The sequence below is a fragment of the Ambystoma mexicanum genome, chromosome 10 (genome assembly GCF_040938575.1).
Source record: "Ambystoma mexicanum isolate Mex_15411 chromosome 10, UKY_AmexF1_1, whole genome shotgun sequence".
Lineage (NCBI taxonomy): Eukaryota > Metazoa > Chordata > Amphibia > Caudata > Ambystomatidae > Ambystoma > Ambystoma mexicanum.
Genome location: NC_090932.1, coordinates 1,411,627,621 through 1,411,646,438, shown reverse-complemented (window position 1 = coordinate 1,411,646,438; position 18,818 = coordinate 1,411,627,621). Strand labels below are relative to the sequence as shown.

The following is an 18,818-nucleotide window of genomic DNA, read 5'->3' as shown; positions in this document are numbered from 1 at the left end:
AGGAAAGTATGATGGGTGGGGATTTCTGGTTAGTCCCCTAGATGGGAACACTGAGGCACCTGCACACACTCCAAACGACCCTCCTACTCTTCCTCAGCTTCAGGAGTCCCTGTAGAGACTACTACTTCATGATATGAAGATCCAGCAGGTGCTTCTAAGCCAATGAAAGAAGCAATCGGAGTTGTGACTGCAGTGAAGAATTTCCCTAAAATCCAGCTGTCTGTCAACCCAACAGACATGGACACAAGAAAGAGAACTAACTGAGTGACACCGGGGAGGGAACAGGGATGAGATTACTACAAAGAAAGAGTGTGGTGCAGGTGTTCCTCTCCAGGGAGTCAGAGGAAGCTCCAACCCGTGAACTTGTTAAAATGTTTTCTTATCCATGATTCCTGCCTAAACACAACAGATGGGGAGATATCCTGGGGATCTCTGTTGCCAGAAAAGAAAAGCTTTAGGATCCTGACAGGTTTTAAGGCCCATATTCACTGTTTACAGGAAAAGAAACCTAGGAGAAACTGCATTTCTTCATGTCAGACAAAGTGACGACCTCAGACAGACCCGAACCACATGGAGGGGATTAGGGAAATATAAATGAGCCTTGCTAATTTGCTAGAACCACATATCTAGGTTGCGAGAAAAAACCCCTACCCGGATCAAGTCCTTTGTTGAGAAATTCCAAATAAATGTGTTACCAATTGCGTCTAGTCTTGTTTCCCCACATGTCCGAATAATAATAAAAAAAGGGTAGTGATTGACTTGTTGCACCATGATAAACGGTAATACTATCAGAGTTTCACAATTTGAATGCCCAGTGGATGGATATCCGGTTTAGTTCAGGTCTGAGCATGCCACTTTCTCATACGGCTCATAAATATCTACTTGTGTGAAAAGATGTTTTGGTGATATAGAACCAACAATTAATGAACTGTGTGCTTTCTCTGACATGCTAGTCTTATTCCCTAAAACACAAACCACTGAAATTGATGCAAGGCAAAACTGTAAAGAACCCACTTTATTTTCTCCACAAGAATTACATATACATATCCTACAACATACACCAATTTACTAAATTAAAAAAGTGCATCATGTTTCTACTGCTTATATACAATAAAAAAAGAATTGCAATATTAAAGTAAAACTGAACACATAGCTATTGACTAGGTTCTCAGCCAGTGTTAGTCCCAAGACATAAACGTCACTGAAAAGAAATACCTTTAAGATAACAAAGACAATGAACACAAATACACAGCTTTGAGTACATATTCAGAAAAGTAGGTGAACGTATACGACTATTGCAGTTAGACAAAAAAATGTACAAGTTCAAAATAAGGCGTCTGCTTGTGAAGTGCAGATTTCAAAACTGCATTTTCTCATTTGCACATGGAACCATCCAGAGAATGTAACCAGTGCACCAGATCACATCAGTGTCTCATTTTCTCAACTTGCAGAGCACCATATGATTATCGGAAAAGTGCATGCCTCATTTTGACCATACGGATGGTGGGTGCACAGGCCACTGTGTCTTAATTAAACTTGCATACTTTCTTTCAACCACTATTACCGGTCACAGTTATCAAGATTACTTTTAGGCACAAGCACAATAAATATAGATAAGATATACACACAAATTGGAACTTTACTGTCACTGGTGGCACTATAGCAAACATTTAAAAAAGAACAGTAAAAGCGGAGCATAAATACATAGTATTTATAAACAATTAAGGCACATAATTGTAAAAAGACACATACAGTACATGGGGAAGCAGCACAGATATTTTCACAGGTAACGCATTCAATGTACTTTGGCCAGCACTGGGTCTTGGTGGTAGTGAAATCAGGTATCACAAGTCTCATATTCATGCTTAGACAAAGCTGTTTCAAGATATCACAATGCTGGGGGTAAGGATGCACTACCATTGCCAAAACGAAAGCAGTATGAAGATCCTGCTGAAAGGAGGCTGCTTACCAGACAGAAGAAAATGTGCATGTTTGAGGCAAGTTGTACAAAATTAGATGGGGATTTCTTTTTGTCCCAAAAACACACAGAGAGAGGTCCCTAAAACTATCAAGTGTATGAACTGTATGCATCCATTAGCTGTGTGAGTCAACATCAAGAGAATCTACAGTAAACTTGCGTACATAGCTAAAATTAAAATCCATAGTACTGTGGATGCAATCAATTTTGAGAATACAAAGTATAACTGCTTTGGAACATGAAGAATATGCTCCTTTTGACTTCATTTTGAAAGGCATTACCCAAAACAAGCTGATGGAACAGGAACATGCACCAACATATGCGTTCTATCTGTCATTGTTCCCGAAAATATCAATAGTTAACTATTCACTTCAAGTTTGGTTTTTCCACTTTTTAACTACTGCACGAATAACACAAAGTACCTGCACAGGCAAGCCACATAATTATGTTCCACCTGAAGAGCATTCCGTTTCAAAATAATTTTAACATTCTAAAATGTCTGCCAATGTGAAAGCTTTCACATGCTTTCGAGTTGCCATTGTTATTTTTATGTGGAACCTACACATTTTAAGGACTTCCTCTCCTATGCATTTGAGAAAATGTTATTGAATTGGTGGAAATGTCAGTGTTACCAAAAAATGTGCCTGAAAAAAGATACGAATTACCTATCCTACCCGCAACACACAAATGAGAAGCAACAGGGAACAAAAAGTCAAGTAACTTTTCAGTACTGCAGATTAGGTGTCAGAGCTGGACATCAGGATTAAACAAAAAAGATCAAAGATCCTAATGGTGGATTTTGACTTTAAGAAGTTGCGATACCATTATACCCAATTTCAATCATTTCTAACCATTTGAACCACACATCGGGAGCGATTTCAATAGAATTTAGACTGCGTGAACTTCACAGTCAGACAAAATACATTAGGATATACCTATAAGGATCACTGCTTGGTATAAACGTGGGTTGGGCCAATTCAAAGATGAATGCCACGCCTCTACAGGTATATAATAATTATGAAAAATTATAGGATAATCCGCATATTTTAAAATAAATCTTGTTTAAGATGGGAGAAGATCTCTCTCCACTGGAACAGAAGATGCTTTACTATTGTGGATCACTAACAAGTTTACAACATAATCTTACATTGTATTAACCTTTCAACAAAATATAGTATCATAGAGCAGCCTCTGTCCTTACAGTGTTACTACCCATAGCACAATACGTATAGCACAGTAAATAGTGACAGTTGTTGAACACTATTATTCACAGACCATCTATAGAGAGACACTGATAAGCATGTGCTGCAGAGAAAAATAAATTATCAATTTCAGTAAGGCTGGCCAGGTTCCTACTGCTCATTTGCAAATATATAATTCAATGTAAACAGTTGACCTAAAACACTTGCAAACTGCAGTATAATGAAATCGATTAAGGCAAATTGAACGTGAATCAAAAATATATAGATTGCGAGATTTACAATGCACTGAGATTAACAAATGTAAAAATATATGATTCCCTCCCAAAAAATCTTGCAAAGTCGTACCAATGTAACACTACATATTCGAAAGAATATGACGTGTATTTTGTGTCCAAAATGTGAGAGTCTGGTGAACTGCAAGGGGCAAATATGCAAGCTTACATTGATAAAGGCCAATTTGAGACGTGCATGCACAATTCCTTTTTGCAAATTGACTCTGACTCTGAATCTGCAGGAAACTAACAATTGCAGTTTAAAGAGCAACATGTGCCTGCACATGTGTATATTGGTGTTTCTCGTAACTATATTGGCTATATTGGAAATAATCAGAAACCCACTAAACACAATATGGAAGTATGCCATTTCTGGATAACTCGAAAGATAAAGAACAATACTTTGGGCTGAAAAGTTCTTATATACCAATGTTTTACTAGTGAATGAAAGAAAATGGGCCAACAAATAACATGGTTATTTATCATTTGTGAGAACGTATTTTTTTTTTCAGCTGAAAAAAATTCAAATCACCATACAGTGTGTGTTCAATCAAATGGCAGATATGCACCTGCATAATAATCGGTCAGCAGGCAAGGTATGTGCTATTGACTCTTCACCCACCATTACTAAGTCAAAGGTACTTTCATCACTAATGTGTTGCAACAAAAAAGCCTGATTGGAAAAAAGGGTTCCCCGGCCCCCTTGTGCCATCACAAGCACATTTTAAAACGTACCCTGGATTTGTAATCTACCCCCTGCCCCCCGACCCCGCCTCCAGGCTACCCACTGTCACAGCTCTATTTTCTGATGTTATTGTGTTAAAACATCAAGTTAGGGTTGACGCTACAGTTTTCATAGTGTAGGTTTGGGGAAACCTTTGCTGAGTTTTCGAATATATGCTATATGCTTTTAAACTATACAGACACTAGGCATCTCGTATATATATTTCACTGTGACTCATGTAGGTCAGTGCAATGCAAACATAATTGTGTTTTATGTGACAACAGCACACAAAAAAGAACATGGAACACAGCTGCTGCCCAAGAGCAAATCTTAACGGGACAAATGCCTTCAATTTGAATGGTTATCTTAATAACGTCGCAAGCGAACTAGCCTTATTTTCCACAATGGAGACCGGGCAGAATTCTAGCACATTTGTGCATGCGCAAATAAGGTTTAAGATTGTACAATGACATTAGTAGCACTGCAGCTACGTTGCAAACACCATTTCACATGCGCAAATCAAAACACTCTAAATTATCCCCCATGTCTGAGCTTGTGTTTTCCCTGTCCTAGAAATACTATCGTCTTTTGTAATCCATATTTTCATTTTAGGATACCAAACTAATAGCACAGCAGATGTTTTCATACGGTTATGTATACCTGGTAACACATTTTTACACAGAATTTGTGCCAGGATTGAGCTAACTTCTTAGCAGGGCGTATGTTGTTACTGCAATGCCAGGCCACGCCATTCTGCAGCATTCTTCCATTAAGTGGGAGAAACAATTATCAGTTAAGCACATGGCCATGGGCATCATCCTATTTCAAGAGTGCAAAGCATTAAATGGCACTTTCCTAAGAGTATTTTGTACATATACAAATATGGATTTTAATAATATTGGGGTGGACCATTTGGGCAGTAAAAGTAACAAAATATCTCTCTTTAATAAACACAATGGGTGTCAAAGTAGGAGACGTTTCAATTCATCCCAAAATAACTAAACAAACACACAAATGAAGTGCATTGGACAGTATAGGAAGCCAAAGTGCTAAAACTTAAGTGCCAAAATACAGACTAATACGAGGGAACTTCATTACTAAGAAGTATTTCCAGGCAAGGCAACAATGAAAGCGCTGTGAGGCATTTCTTTTGCTTTAATACAGACTTTCAATTCAAACGTCCTTTGGGATAAAACCAAGAAATGTACCGGATAACCCTTCAACAGCAGCTTGTACAAATTTAACAAACACACTCACATTTTCAACAAACAACTAAACTCCAGATGAAACAAAAACATCAGCTTTTTTCGATATTCGAGGTGTTGTTGAAGTTTCTTGGGCCAGGAAAGTTTAAAGGACCGAAAAAAGGTTCTCTCTTTTTCGGGGTCGAATGAGGCTTATGACTTAAGGAAATGTCTTTGAATGTGGCATCGTTTGGATCGGACAGAGACATCATGTCCACATCCCCAGCGATATCCTCGGTGGAAAAGGTCAAGCTCCCCAGCCTAGCAAGTGAATTGGACCGCTTTAGAGGGGAGGAAAGTGTTACCCCTGCTAATCGCAGCCTGGTCTCAAACTCCTGAGTACGCTGTTTGACCAACCCGGGCTTCCCATGGACGCTGTGGATGCTGTCGCTACTGGAGCTTCGGGTCAGGTTGGAGCTCACAGAGGAGGATGCTGGAGTGTAGCATATTGTCTTTAGAAATTCTTTTGAGAAGCTGCTAATCTGCTCGGTCCTGTACAGATAAGGTGTAGAAGTTTTATAAAGCACGCCATCCAAGTGGTGCATGTGCTCGGAGATCTCCAGGCTGCCCCTTGCCTCCCTGCCAGAAAGTATCAGTCGAGGCACACTTGGAATGGCCTGCTGAGCACCCAGGTCTACACCAACCTCTGGGATATTCTCCATTTGGTTTGTGGCATTTTCTTTTAGGGAGGACCTTTCTTCCACCGAGTCACTCTTCAGACGTTCCAGCTCTTTGGTGTGCTTTCTGACTAGTCCAGCTTTCTGAAGCTGGATGATAGATTCCTGATGTTGCATTAAATAACTATTCGAGGTTGGCTTTTCCAATTCTTTGCTGAATAATACATACCGCAAATCCTTTGCTTGTGTACTATCTCTTTTGTACATCGAGTCATCGTCCACACAAGGTTGTGAATTCCCCCTAACAGGATTTGTAGCTGCAGATGCACTTTGTGTTGAATTTTGCAATGATTTATGTGTTTCCCGAACACCTTCCTGATGATCAGCAACGCTTTTAGCAATAGGAGGGTCTTTTGCACTCACTTCCCCAAGTGAATGAGGTAGCAAGTCATTCACAGTGGGTGGTAAGACTCCTTTCAGAGGCTTCCGAGGCATATTGTCGAACAAGGATGAACTGGTACGTAATAAAAGCGAAGGCTGTGTGCAGATTGTGGAAGTGCAAGGGACATCAACTTCATTTAGAATTTCCCTTTGATTGAGGAGGTCAGATGTCACACTTGGAGAATACATACAGTCTGTACAAGATTGGTAAGGTGGCTTAACTTTCCTCAGGATTCCAAATATGGCATCTCTCTGCAAAGGAAAGAACGGAAAATGCAAAGTGAGTGTACAGGCAAAACAGAATTGTTCTCGGCCATGCACTTACTTCATGCAAAACAATGTATTTGATACTTCAACTACTTTCATCAACCAGTGTTAACCTACAGAACCAGTAATCTGTATTTGTATATGGTATATCTGCAAGACATGAACAAACTAAGCAATTTCTCTTTCAATAGGACTTACCTTTAAAGAAATTGATATATATTTTTTTATTAACATATTTTTTTATTAAACAGTTGGCGCATAGTAAAACATTATGGTATCATCATGTGTAAGCAACATTATGAGACAGATAAACCCATGTTGTTCCACCCCACGACTGCTTCCCATCATCAGTCTTTTCTGCCCACATCTTCCCCTCCTGCACTTCTCATCGCTTTCCTTCTTGACTTAGATATAGTCGGGCTAGGCAGGGCTTAAAGGTCAGAGCCGGATATTTGTCATCGTATTCAAGAAGCAGTGACCAAATAGTATGGAATTGGTGTAGCCTCCCCTCCCTAGCGGCAATCACTCTCTCCTACACCAGTACGTCCCAGATCTTTCCTCACCAAAAAATCATGTCCGGGCCCTCCGAGGCATTCCAGCGTCGAGCAATGGTGATGCGTGCTGGCAAGAGTAATTGAGTTACAAGTTTAGAACGCACCCCTGTTTTGGAATAGACCACCTCCACTGGACACCCCAGCAGCATGGTTTTGGGGCAAAACGAGAGTTTACTCCCTGTTATGTCTTCAATCGTCACTGCAAGAGACTCCCAAAATAACTGGACCCAGGGGCAGCTCCACCATATCTGGAAATATGTCCCTTGTGTCCCGTAGTTTCGCCAGCAGGTGGAGGGGATGGATGCCTGAAAGTGGTGGATCTGGTTCGGGGCATAATACCACCCGAATATCAACTTTAAGGCATATTCATTGTTTGTGATGCATGTGGAGGATGAATGGGCTCTGGACCAAATGTCCAACCACTTGGAGTCATCCAGCTGGAGGCCAAGATCCGCTTCCCATCGGGGCATAAAGTCTGGTCTGCGGGGGGTTAAAAGGTCCGCTCTCAAGAGTTTGTATAGTCTCGAGATGCCTCCCTTGCTCAGGCCCTCCCAGATTGTTAGTTCAAGCAGGCTTATGGCACGCACAGCTTTGTGTTTGGTGTCGGGGTGGGTGATCCAGTGCCGCAGTTGGCGGTAGGGGATCCTGTCCGACTCCAATAGGTGGAATTCGCTCTTGCATTCCTCAAAGGTGCGGGGTAGACCCCCAACATACAGTTGGCCGAGTGTTTGCAGTCCCCCCCCCCTTTTTTCCAGTTTACAAATGCTCCTGGGGTCTACTCGGTGTGAAGGGCGGGTTGTCAAAGATTGGGGAGAGCGGACCCGTGCCTCTGGGTATCTTTTACTCTTTTAGCACTCCGTCCCAGACCTTCAGGGTGACTCTGGTTGCGGTTAGCAGCAGTGGCCATCGTTTTCGTTGCAGATGCGGATGAAATGGGAGAAAGCGGAGATGGAGCGAGCATTGTGTCTGCTTGATCTCCATCCATTTCTGGGTTGGTGTTTCGGATGTCCATGCCAATAAGTGTATGAATTGAGCTGACTTGCTATATTTCCGTAGGTTTGGGATCCCCAGTCCCCCCAAACGGGCACCCCCCATCATGACTCTTTGGAATTTTAGCTTTTTCCCCCCACCAAATAAAGTCCAGAACCTTCACTTGAAGGTGGTCTATTGCCATGTTGGGGATCACCACTGGGAGGGAGGCACAGTAGTAGAGCAAGCGAGGGAGCAGGTTCATTTTTACTGCTGTAATTCGACCCATTAAGGATATCTCTTGTATGGTCCATCTGTCTAAGCTCTTCTCAAGCTGCTGGAAAAGAGGGGGGGAGTCAAATCCCTAAATATTCGATGAGCTAGAGGCCTAATGAATCCGGCATATGGGTTGGAGGGCCGATGTGTCTTGCGGGGTCAACCCCAACGCCAGGGCTGCTGACTTCCCATAATTTATCTCAAAGCCTGCCACGTTACCAAAGGCCTTAGTTCCCGGAGGGCCGCCTTGGGGGATGGCTGACATCAGAAACGGTGAGAAGCACGTCATCAGCATACAGGGAAACTTTATGTAAAGAGTCCTGTGTCTGTACCCCCTAATCTGATTGTTACAGCGAATATGTTAGGCTAGTGCTTCCATAACCAAGGCAGACAAAAGAGGGGGCAGCCCTGTCACCTGCCAAATGTCAGGGGGATTGGGGCCAAGCGCATCCGGTTAATTTGTAAGAGGGTGTTTGGGGAGGAGTAGTTAGCCGTGATCATCTTTCTAAACAGGGGACCAAAGTGAAACCCTTCTAGTGTTATATGTAGAAAGGACCAGTCTATTTTATCAAAAGCTTAAGTAGTGTCCCACGCCAATAGGGCCATTTTACCCTTTTCGTTTGGTAAAGTCTACAAGGTTAAGAGCCCTTCTGATATTGTCCCCGGTCTTTCTCCCCACGATAAACCCTGTTTGATCAGCGTCGATTATTGAAGGGAGCAGAGGGGCAAGGCAGTTTGCCAGTTCCTTTGGGTAGATGTTTAGGAGCGATATCGGCCTCTAGGAAGCACGCTCCCTGGGGTTTTTACCTGGTTTAAGAATCCAGATCGTGGTTGAGGTCTGCATTGATGGAGTCACCACACCGGTTGCACCAAATGTGTTAAAGAGAGCTGTCAAAGGGGGAGCCAACTGGGCACTAAAAACCTTGTAGAATCTCAGGGAGAATCCATCTGGGCCTGGGGCCCTAGATGTCAGGGCCTTAATAACATTCTCCACTTCCTCCTGTCGGATCGGGGCGTCCAGCAACTCTATATCCTCCTTGGTTAGATGCGGTAGGGCTGCCGCAGTAATGTATGTTGAGGCCGATCTACCCGGGTCCTTCATGGCTTCTAAAAAAATGTCTTGTGCCACCTGCAGTTTATCCTGTTCCCCATGCTGAGTGGCTCCACGCTGGTCTTTGAGGCCTACAATAAAGTTCCGCTTTTTCACCTGTGTCAGCTTATTGGCCAGGAGGTGGTTGGACTTATTTCCTTTTGCGTAGTAGCCCTGCTTCACTACTGTTGGTGAACGAGCCATCTCTTCGGCGTAAAGGGATTCCAATTTCTTCCGGGCAATACGAAGGGCCGCCTGAACTTTAGGGAAGCAGCCTTGTTTGTATTTGTTTTCAATTTTCCGAGACCTCCTGTTCCAATCGGTCTCTCGCCGGTTTCTTGCGTCTATGGTAGGCCGCTGTGTGCAAAATCAGCACCCCACTAATGACCGCTTTCATGGCATCCCACGTAGTTACTGGAGTGGTGAGATCGGTAGGGTTCTCTTGAAAGTACTGTTTAATAGCTTTAGCTACCTCATCCCGTAAGGCCAAGTCATGTGAGATTGGGTCATATAGAAGCCATTGCGGTCTCGGCTCCGGGGCTGGTTTCCAAGTCCTGGTCTGTAGGCACACTGGAGCATGGGGTCAGAGAACCTTTGGGGCGATAACCGCAGCCTTTGTAAAGGACAGTAGTTGTGGAGAAGCCAAGATCAGATCAATCCGAGATGAGGAGCGGTGAACGTGAGAAATAAACGTGAAATCCCTTATGTATGGGTGTAAGACCCTCCAAGTGTCAACCACCCCTAGCGTTCTGAAGAGGTTATTGTTATTGTTACTTTGCACTTATATAGCGCCTTATATACCATTGGTATGGTCTGAAGGCGCTGGTAGGTTGAACGCCCTTGGGAACCGAAGTTCAAGTCAGTAGAGAGAGTGGGGAGGGCCAAACGGCGCGTGTGTGCACCGGGTATGTGTGCAGCTGGTGTGTTATTCGTGAAATAGCTGCTTCTTAGTGGTAGGTGTGGTGGTTGATATCAGGGGTATGTGTTCGTTCTGGCAGGATTTATCCAGACCGATTATGGCTGCGTTAGGCCTGAGGAGAACGCCTGGCTGGGGGGTGTGTAACCAGCGGTGTTTACTTAGAGTGATGGGGAGTGAGCGAGAAGTATTGGTATGAGAACAGTTATACCGAATGGTGTCATAGTATCTCTGTGTTCTATTTGAGTGGTGATGTAGAGGAGAGAGTAAGCGTGGGGTGTGATATGGTGGGTTTACATGTTCTTCCAAACGTTCCCTGCATTCCAGACCATACTGGAGCCAGCTACACTTCTAAATACACATAGGCTGTTTGGTACATTTCTAAATGCAACTTTTCTCAGAGAGGCTATTGGCACAACTTCTAAGTACACATAGGCTATTGGGTACACTTCTTAATGCAACTTTTCTCAGAGAGGCTATTGGGCACAACTTCTAAATGCAACTTTCTCAGAGAGGCTATTGGGCACAACTTCTAAATGTAGCTTTCTCAGAGAGGCTATTGGGCGCAACTTGTAAATACACATAGGCTATTGGGTACACTTCTAAATGCAACTTTCCTCAGAGAGGCTATTGGGCACAACTTCTGAATACACATAGGCAATTGGGTACACTTCTAAATGTGACTTTCCTCAGAGAGTGTAGAAGGTGTAGAATACTCTGCGCTAGCCTGTAGTCCTTAGGGTACAGAGCCGAGTTTTGTCCTTGTCAGGGTCCGGGACCCCATTGATATCTCCTCTAATGACAATTAGCCCTTCCAAGAAAGGGAGAAGAGCGGCCTCACGGCCCTCAAAAAAGGATTCCTGGCCTGCGTTTGCGCATGAACAGATAACAGGGAGTAGAGTTGGCCATATAGTAGACCTTTAATTCCGACGAATCGGCCCTCCAGATCCTTGATTGTGTCCAGTTCCTCAAAGAGGACATCTCTTGCCAGTAGGATCACAGAGCCCCCTTTCTTAGTTCCTCGTGATGCAAAAAACTGTTTGGGGAAGTCACTATCACTTAGCCGGGAGAAGTATTCCAGGAGGAGATGGGTCTCTTGAATGAACACTACTGATCCCTCCAGATCTTTCAAGTGCTTCAAAATTGACTTCCGTCTCATCAGGGAATTTAAGCCTTTGACGTTGAACGTGACACAATGTAGTGGCTGGTGAGGAATTTCTGCGTCTCCTGCGGTTTCCAGTGGGGGCGAGGGGTTGGGTCAGGTCAGGTGTGCTGTTGTTGCCATCTCCAGGTTGCATGTAAATGCAGGTCAACGCCAACCGAAAATGTAATTTTATAGTTTAACATCAACTTCCAACTGTGAGGACCGAGTCCCAACCATAGACTCAAAACCGTCCAACTTTTATCAACTGTCCAAGTGAAGCCCCAAGGGATTTTAGATCTTTTTCCGCCTTGGGGATAGGCTTGGACCACACGAAGCCCAACCTGCCATCATGTGCTTTGTTGCTTGTGGCTCTCCAACATGTTTACTTCTCGTAGCACCTCAGTGATCAGTTCTGGATCAGTTTGAGATTTCAACCTCTCTGGGCCTTGGACCATTCGGGCCATCTTGCTTTTGGGTCCTGCAGATTTGCGAGAGTTTCCCGGGGAGAACTTGCCCCTGCCTCCTCCGACGGAGCCGATTTGAGTATTCCCTCCACGTCCTCCAAGCATGCTATCGATCGGGCAACACCTTCATACGTGAACTGCACCGCCGTGGGAAATAGCCAGCGGTAGCTGATCTTCTTGTGTTAAGGGCCCAAGGGAACGTCGCTTTTGAATCATGGCCGTCGCTAGATCTCGATAGATCTGCAAGGGGGATCCCTGAAATGTTAGAACATCTTGAGAGCAGCCCAGTGAGAGGAGGACCTGTTTTGTAGTATAGAAATGAACCTTGGTAATGACATCCGGTGGGTTATCGGAATCAAAGCCCTTTCGGGGTTGCAATCTGTGGGTACGGTCAAGCTGTAACTGTGGTTTCTCCAGGTGTGGGAGGAGGGAGTGCAGCAACTCCCCAACATATTCGGGCAGGCCACTGTCTGGAACCGAGGACGGACCCCTCTAATCCAGAGGTTATTTCTCCGAGCCCTATTCTCTGGGTCCTCCTGCTTGAACTCCTGGATATCGTTCTGGTTCGTCAGGGTGCAGATTTTTTGGTGGACTTCCAATAGCGACGACGCCTGCTACCGGGACTTGTCCTTGAGTTCCCCAAGCCTCTGCTCCAGCTCCGTGACCCTCTTGTCTGTGTGTTCAATTTTAGTAGTTAATTCAGTCATGCAACTGCAGAATTCTGCCTTGATGTCCAACATGAATGCCTGAATGTCATCTTTGGTGGCCAGTTGTCCCAGGGGGCTTGGCGATGTCTGAAGGGGGGATTTCCCAATATCCTGTCCCTTTCCCTTCTCCTCTGGGAGCAGCATGGTGGTAATGTCCCTGCTTTTCTGTCCTTTGAAGTGTTTAGACATGTTGAAGCTTTGGGATTGGAGTGGCATTCTTTCGACGCTTCGCTGCGCCACGGCTCACCCCTGCATAGTGTTGCTCAGTCGTACACCAGGTCCGGACCTATCTCTTCATGGGAATGGACCAGCACAGGGGGGTTCTCGCCAAGGGCTGAACCAGAGCTGCATGGCATCATTGATACCAAGGGTGAGGATCCGCCTGTTGTTGATTAGTTCCACCGCTGGAATAGTCCCTGAGTGTGGGGCTATCTGCTCACTCCTCCACCCCTCCACTCCTGGATGCCGTAGTGCTGGTCACGTTGTGCCCCCTGTTTTCAGCACCCTAGTTGGGTCCATGGCATATATCCATTTATTAGATACGTGTCACAAAGGGCCCCAGCGCTGTGGATGTATGGGGGCATTCTGCCTTTCCCAGTCGGGCTGTAATGGAACGTTGCAGAAGTCGAGGGCTGGAGGGCTGCAGTAAAGCTACCTCGGAGCTAGCACCTCTCCCACCAAGGCTCTGCAGTAGCGTGGCACAGCTGTTTCAGCCTCCCGGGCTCTGTGAGGAGGGCCGCGTGGGCCAGGGGTCAGGGACTCACCCGGCAGCCTGAATCCGATCCGGCAAGCAGCTGCTGAGCCGTGGCTAGGTGTCAGGGTGCCTCACTCACAGCAACGCTGTGGATCCCAGCGCTGGAGTGAGGCTGTCCGCGGGCGAGGAACCGCGGGCCGGGAGCCCAGCGCCCCCTCAGTCTCTAGTGGAAGTTGCTGCAAGTCAGAGAGGGGCTGGTGTCATCTGCGCTCCGAGGTCACCACAAAGGGGCCCGATGTCTGCAACCAGTCTTCATTCCCCTGGGCTGTCTCTCCATGTATCCCTGCAAGCGTGGGGGAGGGGGAGCAGGATGGACAGCGGCCGGGGCTCCGATGCTGGAATTCGGGAGGGAGGGAGCTGCCTGGGTGACAAAAGGGCCTTGCGAGGTCAGGATCTATGAAGCGGGAACCCCGTGTTCACCCACTGCCATCTTGTGGGAATGCTGCGTTCAGCTCGGCTCCATTTTCGTTGCTGATAACGGGCGAGTCCTAGGGCGTAGCATGATGAAATTCAGCACAAACTGTGCCCTGTCGCTTCCTCTCCCCTCTGTCAGCATGTAGGGGCTTGCATGCAGCTGGAGAACTATCGATTGTTACGCTCGCCTGGTATCCTCAGGGACGCCACTCAGCCAGGTTGGTTGCTGGTACCTTCTTTCCAGATGTGGTCTGCGGGGAAGGTTCCGCCTGAAAATACAGGAGGGCTGTGTTCAAGACTGGCCGACTGAGGTAAATATCCTCCCACCACCCCGTGTGACTTCAGCCCCTCTGGGCCCTCTCCTCATTTTGTTGTGGAATTAGGCGTGCTCTCCATCCTGCCTTCTTGGCAGGGGCGTGTTGTCTTTCGTGGGCGTGTGAGGCCAAGTAACTTCCCTGGCGCGGGCCCATTTGGTGTCTTTCAGGTAGGTCTTATTGCAGTCTTTTCGTATTGTGTTGTTATTTTTGCATGCCTTTCTGTGTTTAATAATGTCTCTTTTCTCCATTAGGTGTGCGGAGCTTCAGCGTGGCGAACTGGTTGAGTTGGGCCTCGCTGGTAAATGATGGCGCGTGATGTGTGCTACGATGCGGTAAGTAAGCTCTACGGGCAGCGCTGCATTGTCTTGCCTTTTCCTAACTTGTTTTCTTCTTTCCTTGCAGGTCGCAGTGTTTCCCCAGCGTGTGTGGAATTCCGGAGCGATGCTGGCCGGGAGGTGACCTGCCAGGTAAGTCTTTTGAACAGTTAGTTGTTTTGCAATGTCTGAAATGCCTTCTTTAATGTTGTCTTTTCCCTTCCTCTTTCAGGTCTTTCGGTCCGGGAGGCATGCGGATCCAGAGGAAGCTGTTCACTGCAGCTGCGAGCGGATAAAAGATGGAGATTGCAGGTAAGATGCTGCTAACAATGTTCCTTTTGTCTCCTTGCAGGTTTGCTTCTCCGAGGCTCTTAGGTATCGCTGGACACGGTGAGTGTCACGTTGCAGACTGAAAATTAACGCGAAGCGTGCTTTCTTGTTCGGGTGTGGTTTAAATAGCCTCAACAAAGTAGTCCAGGTAAAGTAGTCCCTAGGCCACCACACCCAAAACACTTTACCGCATAGCTTGGTTCCTAACAGCCAAGCTAAGTGGATGCCCTCCATGTTGGCTGAAAGCCTCAAATAAAAAAAAGTAGTGCCCTGTACACATGTTCTTCAAGGTGTACGAGCCTGGTGCCATTTGTGCCAGGACTGGCCCCAAGAGAGCTTTGAAAGTGGATGCCAGGCCTTCAAGGCCTTATTAGAGACCCGAGCCCTGATCCCACCTGGCAAATGGGCTTGCCAGTGGGGGTCTGGGATGAGGGCCGTGACAGCACTCCCCACCAAGGCCCCTCCCACAGTGTTTCTTCTGTCCGGCCCAGGTTTAGTTGGGAAGTTCTGATGAAACTTCCTGATTAGACCTGGTGCATGGATGTTCTCACTGGGCTCCCAGGGGTCCAAATCCCTTCCAATCGACGAGATAGTATAACTTGGACCTAGTGTACTTAGAGTCCAGAATATCTTTGACTTCGAATTCTGGTTCTCCGTCAATAAGTATGGGTTTTGGTGGTGTCACAACCCGTGTACCGGGTTGCATTGGTTTCAAGAGGGACACATGAAATACTGGGTGGATGTGCAGTTTAGGTGGTAAATCCAGTTTGATGGCTGCTGGGTTGATAATTTCTTTGATGGTATAGGGTCCTAAGTATCGAGGATAAAAGGTCCGGGTTCCCTTGATGGGTACAAATCTAGCGGCTAACCAAACCTTGTCTCCTACTTGATAGTTAGGAGCTCTCCTTCGGTGTTGATCGGCAAATTTCTTTTGTCTGTCCTTGGCATGAATGAGATGTTCCTTCTCCTTTTTAAAAGCCTGAGTGTTGGTTGTGTGAAGAGTATTCACCGCTGGCATTTCCAAGCTGGCTGGAAGGTCTAGTTCAGAAGTACGTGGGTGTCTGCCATAAAGGGTATAGAAGGGCGTTTGTCCAGTGCTTGAATTCAAGGAATTGTTATATGCATATTCGGCTATCCATAGTAAGTCCTTCCAATTCCTTTCTTCGTGGTGCAGCATGCACCGTAAATATTGCTTGAGAGTCTGATTGGTCCTCTCGGTTGGCCGTCCGTTTGGGGATGGTGACTGGTAGATAGCCGGATGTCGATTTGTGCCATTGCACAACACTTCCTCCAGAAGTTGGATACAAACTGGCTGCCTCGATCAGAGACCAGAACTGATGGGAAGCCATGTAGCTTAACAATGCCTTCCAGGAACACTTTCGCTAAATTGGATGCATCTGGGAGACCCTTGAGAGGAATGATGTATGCCATCTTTGAGAACAAGTCCACGACTACAAGGATGGTGTTAAACCCTTGACTGGGAGGCAGGTCGGTGATGAAGTCAAGGGAAAGAGTGTGCCATGGAGCGGGAGGAATGTCCAATGGTTGTAGGAGACCAGATGGTTTTTGTTTTTGCAATTTATTTTGGGCACAGACACCTCAGGACTGAATATACTGGATGATGTCCTTACGCCAGGTAGGCCACCAAAAGTTGTTTCACCTTAGCTAGGGTTTTGGCGAGCACAGGGTGCTCTTCAATCAGAGAATCACGATAACCTGAAATAATATGTTGTTGCAGTTCCTTCTTGGGTACATATAGACGATCCCTAAAAAAGGGCAAGTGGTCCTTGATGGAGTATTGTTCTCCCTGAGTTTGCCATGCAAGGAAAGCATCGGGTTTCATTGTCCATTGAATTTCGTTTTGTAGTTCTGTTTGTGTTAAGGCTGTCGTGAGACCCAAGAGCTTGTCTTCAGGTATAATGGGTACTGGGTCTGGAGTTGTATATACCATTTCATCAATGCCCATACGAGATAAGGCATCAGCCTTTCCATTCGGGATTCCTGGTTGAAACGTGGTTACATAATCGTATTCGGCGAAGAAAAGGGCCCACCGTGTGAGGACTGGGCCTTGGCTGTTTTGAGATATTGCAGGTTTTGGTGGTCTGTGATGACTGTAATAGTGTGTCTGGCCCCCAGGAGGTAGTGCCGCCAGGCCTTAACGGTGGATTTGATTGCAAGGAGTTATTCGTCGGTGATGGCATAATTAATCTCCGGAGGTGAGAACTTTTTTGACCAGAAGGCCACAGGGTGTAGCTGGCCAGTTTTTGGGTCTCTCTGTGAAAGGACTGCCCCCATTGCCATACTGGAAGGATCAGTTTCTATGACATAAGGGAGGTCTGGACGAGGATGTAGTAGGATTGGAGTGGAGGTAAACCTTCATTTAAGTTCCTGAAAAGATTTTTCTGCTTCTTCGGTCCAAGCAAATTTTTTATTGATTTTTCGTAACAGTACTGTGATCATGTGTACAATCTGAGAGAAGTCTGGGATGAACCAGCGGTAGAAGTTTGCAAAGCCCAGCATGCTTTGAATCCCTTTCAGAGACGTCGGTGATGGCCATTTCAAAATGGCGCCTACCTTGTGCACGTCCATTCTGATCCCTCCTGGAGTGAGGATAAAACCAAGGAACTCTACTTCAGTGACGTGAAAAAAGCATTTCTCAAGCTTTGCATATAAACGATGTTGACGGAGCTTGGTGAGAACGGAACAAACGTGCTTAATATGATCTTGCTTCGAGGCTGAGTACACCAAGAGGTCATCTATGTAAACCAAGGCGCAAACATCAATTAATTCTCTCAAGACGTCATTCATGAAATATTGAAATGCTGCGGGAGCGTTGCATAAACCAAAGGGCATGACTTGATATTCATACAAGCCATAATTGGTACGGAAAGAGGTTTTCCACTCATCTCCGCTTCTAACTCGGATCATGTGGTACGCTCCTCGAAGGTCTAATTTGGTATATATCTGGGCATCTTTGACTTGGTCTAGCATTTCAGGGATGAGTGGCAAGGGTTAGCGGTTCTTCACGGTGATCTGGTTTAATGCACGGTAGTCAATACAGGTCCTCAAGTCCCCTTCTTTCTTCGGTACGAAGAACAAAGGACTGGCTACCGGGGTCTTCAATGGGCGGATAAATCAGTTTGCAAGGTACTGGTCTAGATAGGATTTCAGGTGGAGGTTTTCTGGTTCTGTGAGTGCGTAGATGCTGCCGCAGGGGATTTGTGCACCTGGAACAAGGCCGATCTGACAGTCATAGGGCCCGTGCGGCGGCAATGTGTTTGCTTGGTCTTTTCGGAACACATCCTGGAAATTGTGGTATTCACTTGGTAAGGTATTAGTTACTCCCAGAGTTGATACTGTCGCTCTGGGAGTCATGGAGATACAGAAGTCGGGTTTCTGCTCTTGATAATAGCAGGCAGGGGAGCAGTCACCGGGGAAGGTTAATTTCCGTGCCTGCCAGTCTATCAAAGGGTTGTGAGCAACTAACCATGGCATCCCTAATATTAGCCGGAACTGAGGTGCCTTAATGAGATCGAACGAAATGGACTCCCGATGTCCATCCTGACATAGCAAGGTTACCCCGGCTGTGCACTGGGTTACTGGCCCGGAATCAATTTCTATCCCATCCACAGTGGTTACCATGTCCATGGTCGGCTTGGAACCTAAAGGAAGCCCCATCTCTGCTGCCAGTTCTTCATCAATATAATTCCCAACTGCTCCGCTGTCTATGTATGCCTCGACAGCATGCATCCTAAACGACAGTTGGTGGTTAATTAAGATCACTGGTATTGGAAAGTGCGAGGTCAGTGACTCTTTCATCTCAC

At 45.9% G+C, this 18,818-nt stretch overlaps 1 protein-coding gene across 1 annotated transcript in view; it reads right to left on the bottom strand.

Annotated features, from left to right (window-relative positions):
- Window positions 1–995: 995 nt before the first annotated feature.
- Window positions 996–18,818, bottom strand: part of SSH1 (slingshot protein phosphatase 1) — a 1,301,854-nt gene continuing 1,284,031 nt past the window's right edge. Inside the window, exon 15 of the mRNA XM_069619458.1 lies at window positions 996–6,730. Coding sequence (XP_069475559.1) covers window positions 5,474–6,730 — 1,257 coding nt within the window. The 3' untranslated portion in view covers window positions 996–5,473. The remainder of the gene's footprint in view (window positions 6,731–18,818) is intronic.